The following is a 10,683-nucleotide window of genomic DNA, read 5'->3' on the forward strand; positions in this document are numbered from 1 at the left end:
TTTCTTAAATAACTTAAAAACTACAATTCAAACAAATTTTGCTATTAGTAAACAAATTGCTCCTCATGATACACTAATTATTTGTTTAAGTCTCATCTCTCTAAAGCAAAACATTTTGCCTGGGTAACGCACACTAGAGAACGCTCAATCGCGACTTCAACAAATTGTGTCAGCAGATTGTTGGTTGTGTTGAACCGTGAGTAGGGCCTCAAAATTTAATTACCTATCTTAAAATAATAAGAAAATAATCAATTAATATGAAAGTTCAAAGTCACTCAGTATTCTGCCGAGTCTCTTATAATTGAAATATTATACTTAGTACATGTGCTCTCGTTTTGGAACTTCAAGGAACCGGCATCAGTTTTTCCACAAGGCACAAGGCACAAACGCGCGCAGCATTAATCAATTGTGCGAGGCACTTCGGCTCTTCGGCGCACAATTAGTTCAATCAGGAATCATGTCCTACTACTCTGTCTTTGCAATAACTGGATAGAATCAACCAAGGAATCAACGAAGCATTCAATATTCTACTTATGTGTTAGTGATTTTGCGAACTGGCTGCTGAGAGCTGTCAGCTATCACTTGACGGCACAGCACTCGGAGTCGGATATTGGAAGCGGCCATCTTGTGTTATATTGAATATGGCGGTTAGTCACATTGGTTTATCTGAAAAAGTTTTTAACTAAGAGTGATAATTACATGTTCAAAGTGTATATTTTTATAACAAACATGATACATTAAAAATACGTCTTATAATATATATATTTGCATGAATATACGAAGCTCTAAAGAGTTAGGCGTAAGACTTGGGAACTCCACTACACCGAGCCGCCTATAATAATTGTATTGATTTTTATTTGATAATTATAAAGTTTCGCGAAAATGATGATGTATACGGTAAGCCTTTATTCATAATCACTTTAGTATCAAACATGGGTATTATATAAAATCAAATTTTAATCTTAACCTCTCAACACCATTTACATTTTATACTTTTTACACAGCTTCTTGCTGCAGCAAGAAATATGCATATTTCTTAAGATACAGTTAATCAAGAGAAATTTAAATGATACAAGTACATTATTTAGGTGGACCTAGTCAACGTTTATTTTTGAGCAGTGTAGTACACTGATCTTTGATGGTTGGTTGAGTCGTCTCTTTGGAGCTATTAACTAAAATACTTTAGCTGAATCTGAATTAATGTGGATGCGTAATGAATGAAATGAAAAAGATGTTACAGACAACTTGTTAAATTTGCCTTTTCACCATAGCTTCTTAACAGCACAGTTTTATTACAGAAATATACTGAATCAGATTTATTTATAGGATTTGGGTCTATTACATTGACATAACACCCCAGAAGTGGGACAGAAGATTCGAGGGAAGCCAGGCGCCACAATGGTTTAGTAAATATTTTAAGTGATAGTAAATAGCAACAATAAAAGCCAATTTTCTCATAGTTGAATAAAATCTGTACACAAAATTGGTCATAATAAGTTATGTTTATCTATCTGTATGTACTGGGCAAATTTAAATTTTTGTGAATATTTTGACAAAAAATTTGGTATGAATGTTTTCAATCTACATTAGACTTTTTATATGAAGAGCCATAGCAGCTGTATTAGTGGGGCCATTTAATATAGAACCTATTGGGAGATCTAAGGTAACTCCAAAGTCCCATATAAGTACTATTTAATATGTTCTCAAACATGTTCAGTTGCCATTCATTGTTAGAGTGGCCCCACAACTCTACTTTTCTCATCTGACGAACTTTTTTTTGTCTTCCTCTATCATCTCTGGCATCCGCTTTGGGAGTCCATTCAGTTATGACCCTTGTCTTTCGGTCCAAGAATACCACAGTATTGTTGAAATAATCCTTCTAGTTCTATTTTAAAACATTCTGTCAATGTAATATTGGTTATAGTGTTATCAATCATATTTTATTTACTATAGGGAACTAGTACTGAGCAAGACACTCGCTTCAGCGACAAGGAAAAGAAGCTAATGAAGCAAATGAAGTTTGGTGACTGTTTGACCCAGCAGGTAATAAAAGATCTTTCATATAATAAATAATAAGAGATGGTAAATATATAGATCTTTAAAATTATATGTCTATACTATGTGAAATTTTTAATCCTTATTTGTTTTATAATTTATATAGGTGGACATGTCCAAGGTGAAGCTGGATGTTTTGAAGCCATGGATCACTCAGAGGATCACTGAAATACTGAAGATGGAAGATGATGTCGTCATTGAATATGTCAACAATCAATTGGAGGAAAAGGTGACTTATTTTATGTATTTATATTTTATATATCGAAAAGTAATGTATGTAATCATTGCAGTTCCTTTGAAATTTTTTTTGTTTTATAATGGTCTAGAAGAAATGAAAGAAAAGAAATGAATCAAAAGAAACTGCAATTGAAGTATTCATTGAATTGTATATATTGATTGCGTATGGCTATTTTTATGGTCGCCGGTTAGCGTGCCGCCGCCAGCCAGCAGCCAACGCCGCCCGCTGCCGCCGCGCGCCACTTCGTCCTTGCGGAGGCCATTAGCATTTCCAATCGGTATTTACGGGGAAATTTAGTACTTAATGCTAACTCAGTTAATTATTTATCCGACATAAATGTTCGCCTCACAAGGAACAAGTCTAAAATGTATACGAACAAGGCCTTCAGAGAAAGACATGACTCGTGGTATGGAAGTGTCCCAGTTAGGCTTTGCGGTCAGCATAATGTGGTTGTGTTCGCAAAACCCTTACAGATTCGAAGAAAAGAAGAAAGAAGCGTAAGCAGTCTGCGTGCTTCGATGCAGTTCTGCATTCCGGTCATCGAGCTGCGTTCGTGACATCGCCTTTGGAGTTCACTTCGCGGCGTCTTCATGCTGCCTTCTCTTCGCTGCTGAAGCCATCTCATCATCACAAACAACAATTATAATGACGTATATAATGTTTCAAGCTTCCCTACCCGAGTCATTTTATATTAGCTTTAAACAAAAATCCAATGACAATGCGCTCTGATCGTCTTCCTAAAATGAAAAATGTTAATACAAATATACATACAATACAATGATATCTTGAAAGAGGCTGTAAAGGACAACCGTTAGGAACGTTTGAAAGTTTGGGTGTGTGGATTATTAATGATGTCTTTCTTTCTTTCCCGATCTGTCTCCTCACCCCAGTTTCCTTGCCCCAAGAAGATGCAGATCAATTTAACGGGATTTCTCAATGGGAAGAATGCGAGGCTGTTTATGGGGGAATTGTGGGAGTTGCTGCTGAGCGCCCAGGCCAGTGAAAATGGTATACCCGAATCGTTCACTCAGCAGAAGAAAGAAGAAATCAAAAAGAGGATGGTTAGTATTGAGTGGTTTGAATGTTATTCCTTGAAGTTGAAAATTATTTAATAAGAGAGTTAACCTTATAAATATCGATTTATAAAACATGGTGTTTTACAGGAAGAGCAGCAAAAGGACAAGGAGAAAGACAGGGACAGGCGTCGCTCGCGGTCTCGCTCGCGCTCGCGGCGGTCGCGCGACCGGCGCCGCTCCAGGTCCAGGTCGCGAGATCGATCCAATGACAGGAAGTGAGTTCTTGGAATTATGAACTACTAGCTTTCCACCCGCGGCATCGCCCGCGCAGTCAAAGAAAAACCCACATAGTTCCCGTTCCCGTGGGATTTCCGGGATAAAACCTTATGTCCTTTCTCGGGTACCAAAATATCTCTATACCAAATTTCATGCAAATTGGTTCAGTAGTTAAGGAGTGATTGAGTAACAGACAGACAGACAGAGTTACTTTCTTATTTGGCTGCTGCCGATAACATTAACATAATTAATGTGGCACAAGAATGTAAATGAAAGAAATCGGCCGAAGCTATAATATTAAGTGTCTAAATCTGCCTATACATATTTGATAAAATAATTTGTTTCCATACATTTTTGTTTAGGTTTAATATATCTAAAAACAGTTGAAGTCGAATTTGTATTTTAAACAAACATACAGTGCCATACATTTATTTTATTGAAATTAAATAGCAAACAAATATTATTTTCTTTTATAAGGTATCGCAGCGGTGGCAGCCCCCGTCGGGGCCGGCGCAGGTCACGAGACCGCAGTCAGCCGAAGACGACTCATGTCGATGAAATCAAACTACCAGAACCAAAAGGTAAACTTGTTTATCATACATTCATGTTCATTCAGAATTGATAAAATTTGCATAGACTTGGCAGGATGTTTTGATGATATAAATTTTCATGCTAAAAAATTACTATGTTGTATGGGTAGCAGGTACTCATATAAAAACAATTAAGGACAACAATGTGTTGTATAATATAGAAAAATCTATTCACATGAATAATATATGAACAGTATTAAGAAGAATGCGTGCTATCACGCTTTCCCTACCAATAATTTATGTGACTGATTTATTTTAATTTTCCAACAAAATATAAAAAGATTAAATCGTATTGTAAAAATGCATACATTGATATTTAGTTTTAGGGGCTGTCCATTAATCACGTGAGGCTCGAAAGGGGGTGAGGGGTCCATCAAAACATCACGAAATATCACAAGGGGGAGGGGGGGGGGGGTAAAGTAATATATCACGTGTATTTATTTTTCGACAAGCGCGCGATACTCAACCGAAAAGCGGCGTTACATGTATTTATTTTTAGTCAAACGCGTACAACTTTTTTGCATATCTTTCATTATTTTTATGGCATTCAAAAACAAACTATCTTTCTGTCTACCTCTGAACGTTTATTATAGTAGGTAGTCTTTAATTTACTATAATAAAATTAGATGATATTTATACCAGTATTTTTTTATAAATAAAAAATTGATTCTTTGCAGGTACGAAAAAATACACGTGACATAAGGGGGAGGGGGGAGGGGGGGTCAAAAAATACCAAAAAAAACATCACGTGATTAATGAATTATAGCATTTTGCATGCTTTATAAATGAGAAATTTTTAAAGAATAGAAAAAAATTGTCACGAGGATTCGAACCCGCGTCTTTCACCTGGCGAATCTTAATTTTTAAGATTTTTTAATTATTATAATATAAAACGGTAGCAATATTGATGAACACCTAAGTGGCTTTGTAACAGTGCTCTTTATTATTTCGATTAGAAAACGGAAAATCGCCAGAGAAGCAAGAAGAAGTGGAAGTTAAAGAAGAGAATCACGTGGAGCAGAACAACCATCTCGACGAGTCGTCGAAGGAGGAGCCAGTCGCGGAGGTTCAAGATGCCGAAGAGAAGAAGGAACCCGCCAAGTCAAGATCTGCATCGCCAGCTCAGTAAGTTTATCTTAATATATATTATAAAGGCGAAAGTTTGTAAGTATGGATGTATGGATGTTTGTTACTCTTTCACGTAAAAACTACCGAACCGAAATTTAGCACACATATAGAGGGTAACTTGGATTAACACATAGGATAGTTTTATATCCCGGAAATCCCACGGGAACGGGAACTATGCGGGTTTTCCTGTGCAAACGCGGGCGAAGCCGCGGGCAAAGCCGCGGGCGGAAATCTAGTGAGGAAATATGTATCTAATGTCCTTCACTATGGGCAGCGTTGGGCGAATAGAGGCAATCACGATTGTGTAGAGAGCCTACATGTCTATGGTCGTTATTATTGATGTTTATTCATAATCCCTGTAATGGCAGCAACATCGATGAGCATTTGTTGGGTAAACGCTGCCCATTGTGAAAAGGGCCTATAATCGCCGTAATGGCAGCAAACATAGACAATCATTTGTTGGGCCAATGCTCTCGATTATGAAGAAGAATAAAATGATGTGTTTGTTGATTGTTCAAGATGACATTAAAAAGCAGAAGTGTGCTCAATAGTTTATTTTATTGTAGGTCCGCAACTGAAAAGGAGAATGAAGAAAAGCCAGCTGAGAAGAAGCATCGTTCAGACAGTGAACGCCGTTCATCGTCGGCGTCTTCACGTAAGTGTTTTATTTATTTAATTTATCATTAAACATTTACTAAAACATCAACATTTATTTTGGTTAGTGCTGTCACTTTGGTATGATCGCGAACTACCAAGAATTTCATAGAATTAACATAGGTTATGTATGTGCAAGGTACAGGTTGATGTACGAAATTCTTCGTAGTTCGCGACCATGCTATATCAATATACGATTTAGCGTTGATCAATATTTAACTTATTACTCCCTAGTTACACAATTATTAAGTATGATGAACAAATTTTATAATTATCTAGGGGGAAGTATTAAAAAGCCAGCGTCACACAAGAAGCGTCACTATCGTTCCAACAGAGACTCTTCTACCAGCGTCAGTCCGCGTCGTAGCTCTCGTAGAGAAAGGTAGATTTTGTTAAATCTTTTTAATTTAGGGATAACTTTGAATTTAATCACTTACTGTATATTGAGCCTATCAGAACGTAAGAATTAAAGAAAAGTTGGAAAAAAAAAGAATATCCATAGTTCAAGCATAAATAAATGAGCTGTATTCTTGGTTAGTTTCATATACCTATTTTGAGACCAGAAAAGTATAGTAATAAAACGTAAATTAGCCAGAGGTCGTGGGTTCGATTCCCATACGGGGCACATATTTGTGTGATGAACATAGATGTTTGCTCTGTGTCTGGATGTTAATTATTTATCTATATAAGTATTTATTTAAAATTATTTATGTATATTTATCACACCTGGTTTCCATAACACAAACGAAAGCTTAGTATGGGATCAGATCGTGCTGTGTGTGAAAATTGTCCTGAAATATTTATATACACAATATTAAATGTATAATTTTCACATTATTAACTTAATTTTTGCAGGAGTAAGTCTCGTCACCGCAGCAGCCGCAGGCGATCCATCGAGCGGCGCGAGCGAGACCGCGAGCGGGAACGGGAGAGGGAGAGGGAAAGAGAGAGGGAACGCAGGCGCAGGGAGCGAGAGAGGAGAGAAAGGTTTTTTTCTTTTTCAATACTTATTATATTTATTATACCTACTTATTATTACTAGTGCACATTTCTCTTGAGATACTGGTGCTCATGCTTCTTAAATTAGTGGTTTTTCAACTTGATGAAGTAATAAGAATCTTGCCATTATAATTGTTGTGTGTGAGCACCAGTTATGTTTTTTATATTCAATTACAGTATTCAAATTCAGTATTGTTAAAGTTATATCCATTTAATATTAATAGCTTTTTCAATTTTTATTTTCTCTCTCATAATGTATTTTTTATTTGGACCTCTCGAATATTGTTAGTATAAATTAAAAAAAAAAAATAGTAGATGAGATAAAGTAAAACGGATTCAGGTCACGCGAACGTCGACGATCGCTTGAAAGACGTAGAAGGTCCCGTTCACGCTCTCGACGACGTTCTAGAGACAGGTAATAATAATTATTTCCTTCTTTTTTTATCTTCTTTTTTTTCTCATCATTAAAGTATTTTTTGTTCGCATTCCTTAAACCCATTTTCATACCATTACCCATTTTCTTACGTCATTTTCGACGCATCCGCATCGTCAAATAGTTTATGTAGTCTGTATATTTTATCTATTTATAATATTCTTGCAAAAAATGCTTTATTCATATTTTCCATAAATCATTAAGAAAAAAATAAATAAAACATACTCATAACTTGGAATAATGTTAATTAACAAATTAGTTATACTATGATAAGGCTATTTTGGGTTTTGAATGAAACTGGATTATGCATTGTTATAATTACATATCTCAGATTCACATAGAAAACTATTGAAAAAATTATAGTATTTGGACGTAAAATAAATTATTTTCTCTCTCATAGTGAGTTATATTGATTTGGACCTGCTGAATATAACATGTATGAATTACTGTTAATAATCCAAAACAGCTTTATCACACTACTATTATAGTATATTTTTTTATAGTCACAAATAACTTCATGTCAAGTCATTATGAAAGATCAGCCTTCTTAATGATTGTCTATAAATCCTGTTGTAATAATGTTTCATAAACTGAGAGGTTTTTAAGCTTTTCTGTATTTCTTTTATATAGAACTGTAAAGAGGTCATTTGTAACTTGCCTTGACCTTCAAATATCTTGATGTAAGAGGATATTGTAATTTTTATTGATGAATTTGATATATTGGTTTGATGGCATTCAAATGCTTTATAAATATAATTCTGGTGGGATCCACGGGTGGCTGAATTTTCTAAGAAAACGGGATATGCTAGGTTATAACAGGCTACTGAAATCTCGCCTTGTAGCTAGTGAATAAACAACAAACAGCAGATTATTTAATCTGTTATCTATAAAAAAAAAAAACTGAAGGTTATTTAATGTGTGCACGTTGGCAGGTCGCGCGACCGCCGTCGCTCGAGGTCGCGCCGCCGCTCGCGCTCGCTGCGCCGCTCCGGGCGACGGTCCCGCGACAGGCGCTCCAGGGACAGGCGCTCGAGGGACAGACGGTCCAGGGATCGATCCAGGTGATGTGAAATATTTAGTACCAAAAGTATTTTGTTTAAACCAAAAGTGAATTTTACTGATTTCACCGATTTTGCTGGTGTGCATGTGGTCATAAAGGCAGCCGGTGCAGATATGGCGGAGCGCAACTCAGAGAATTTTTCATTGTCAAAATATTATCGATATTGTCCTCGTTAAAAGTTAAAACCTATGAGTGATTTGTTACAAAATACATTGATTGATTTCAGATATATTTAATGCAACAACTAATTGTTTTTTTTTATTAAAAAACAGGGATAGGAAATCAAGGGATCGCACTAAGGACAGAAGGTCAAGGGATAGGAAGTCCCGTGACAGGAGATCTAGCGACCTCATTAAAGAGCGTTTAGAGAAATCTGTTTCTATTCCGCGTAAAGGTAAGCCGTTTAGGACTGTATAGATTTATAACATATATTTTCGAATATTAAGGTTTTACTTACCACTTTTTTTGTTTTGTTGCAGAAAATCTAGACAAACTTCGCCCCAAGTCAATAGAGCGGGTTTCTTTACCGCGAGAAGAAGTAAAGGTTCAAGTATCTAGTTCAAGTCGAGAGTCGTCAGTTGCTAATGATAAATCTGCCTCTCAGGAAGAAAATGTGGTAAAATCTACTCACTTGTCTGATGAAGACGACTTTATTCCTATACCTACGTTGAGAGAATATTCAAGGAGCCTCAGTCGTACTCCGTCGCCTTTCGTAAGGAGACATAAAACATCTAAGAAATCAGATAGATCCGCGGATGAGGCGTCAGAAAAAGAACAGGAACAACAAGAATCCAGAAAGCAAGAAGTCGAAGAAATTAAGAAACCGAAACGGAAAGCAAAGCAATCGGAGTCTGAAAGCGAAAGTAGTGAAGAGGTACCTAAGTCGAAAGGTAAGGCCAAACTAAAGCGTAAAGAAAAAGCCACGTCAAAAAGGTCTAAAAAATCCAAAAAAGAAACTTCTTCTAGTGATAGTGACTCTGACGATTCTTCGTCCAGCGATTCAGAAGATGAAAGGAAAAAGAAAAGCAAGAAGACTTCCAAGAAAAAGTTGGCAAAGAAATCTCGCAAGAAGAGGGCTCGTTCCTCGAGTTCTGATTCTAGTTCTGAAGAAGAGGTGAAACATAAGAGCTCTAAATCCAAACAAAAGAACATTCCAGAAGAGTCGGATAGTGATAAAAAAGGAAAGAAACGTAAAGATTTAAGTATGGAAAGATCTAAATCTGACAAAGGAGATATTAAGCAGAGCAAGTCTAAGAAACCTGAAAACTCAGAAGACTCAAATGATGATAGTTCGGAGAGTGATGAAAAATCGAACAGAAAGAAGAATAAGCATGAATCATCATCAGAAAAAGATGTACGGCGTAAAAAAGCCGATGCTGCCAAAGCAATTTCCCCCGAAGTGTCAAAATCGCGACGGGATGATAAATCTGGAAAACCGAAGCAAACCGAGGAGATAAAATCAAAATCTCGCGATGACTCTGAAAAGAAGGGTAAAAAACGTGAAAAGGAAGATTCATCTTCAGACAGTGATCAAGTGGCTAAGAAAAAAGCGAGGAAGAAAGTATCCGAGTCAGATTCTGACTCTGAAAGTGATGAGCCCAAAAAATCGAAGAGGGCTAAAAAGCACAAGAAGCATTCAAAGAAACATAAGAAGCATAAGAAACATAAAAAGGCATCAAAAAAGAAGGACGATTCTTCTGAAAGTGAGGAGGCGGAAGAGGAAGATGAGGGAAAAGTCAACAATGAGGATTTGGAAAAAAAGCTTCGCGAAAGAGCTCTTAAGTCTATGAAGAAACAAACTAGTGTTTCTGGATCCGACTAAATTAAGTTTTATCTAAATTTAAATATTTTGAGTATTTATACTTATGTATGTTGCGTACAAACAATTTATGAATTTGCAACATAATGTCTTGTATGATCCATTTCATAGAAAAGATACAAATTTTACTTTAAATGTTTGTACCCACCTCACAAGTGTAGACGTAATATTCTGATTTACACTGTCAACAAGAAAATGGAAACATGTAATTTTTAAGTATGACTATTTCTTCGTTAGTAATAAAGTTTGCAAAATAGAAATGCTTCTTCTGTTATATAATTTTTTACAGATTATTCCCTAATTTAAACTAGCACAAGTATAATATACATATTGGATGAAAATCCAAATTACACAACTTAGGTATAACTCAAAAACCACTAATTATGATTTTGACTCAAGAATGTCTGAAGCGATT

General features: G+C 36.0%; 1 protein-coding gene across 4 annotated transcripts; it reads left to right on the forward strand.

The window, feature by feature from the left end:
* Positions 1–223: 223 nt before the first annotated feature.
* LOC123692217 (peptidyl-prolyl cis-trans isomerase G-like) lies at positions 224–10,528 on the forward strand. 4 transcript variants are annotated; one of them, XM_045636921.1, is made up of 14 exons: positions 224–647; positions 1,954–2,043; positions 2,162–2,284; positions 3,184–3,354; positions 3,457–3,584; positions 4,063–4,166; positions 5,132–5,300; positions 5,870–5,958; positions 6,237–6,339; positions 6,813–6,944; positions 7,297–7,371; positions 8,322–8,450; positions 8,722–8,843; positions 8,929–10,528. In XM_045636921.1, the coding sequence occupies exons 1-14, from the start codon at positions 642–644 to the stop codon at positions 10,269–10,271; spliced, it is 2,784 nt and encodes a 927-aa protein (XP_045492877.1). In that variant the 5' UTR covers positions 224–641; the 3' UTR covers positions 10,272–10,528. The 4 variants fall into 4 exon arrangements, with proteins under 4 accessions (XP_045492877.1, XP_045492876.1, XP_045492878.1 ...); XM_045636920.1 differs by lacking the exon at positions 224–647 and adding an exon at positions 654–897; XM_045636922.1 differs by lacking the exons at positions 224–647; positions 7,297–7,371 and adding an exon at positions 654–897.
* The last annotated feature ends 155 nt before the right edge of the window (positions 10,529–10,683 follow it).

Source organism: Colias croceus, chromosome 6 (assembly GCF_905220415.1).
Source record: "Colias croceus chromosome 6, ilColCroc2.1".
NCBI lineage: Eukaryota > Metazoa > Arthropoda > Insecta > Lepidoptera > Pieridae > Colias > Colias croceus.

Coding starts and splice junctions, on each gene's coding strand:
- LOC123692217 (XM_045636920.1), top strand. Junction 5,301..5,869: donor AGATCTGCATCGCCAGCTCA/GTAAGTTTATCT, acceptor ATTTTATTGTAG/GTCCGCAACTGAAAAGGAGA. Junction 7,372..8,321: donor CGACGACGTTCTAGAGACAG/GTAATAATAATT, acceptor GCACGTTGGCAG/GTCGCGCGACCGCCGTCGCT.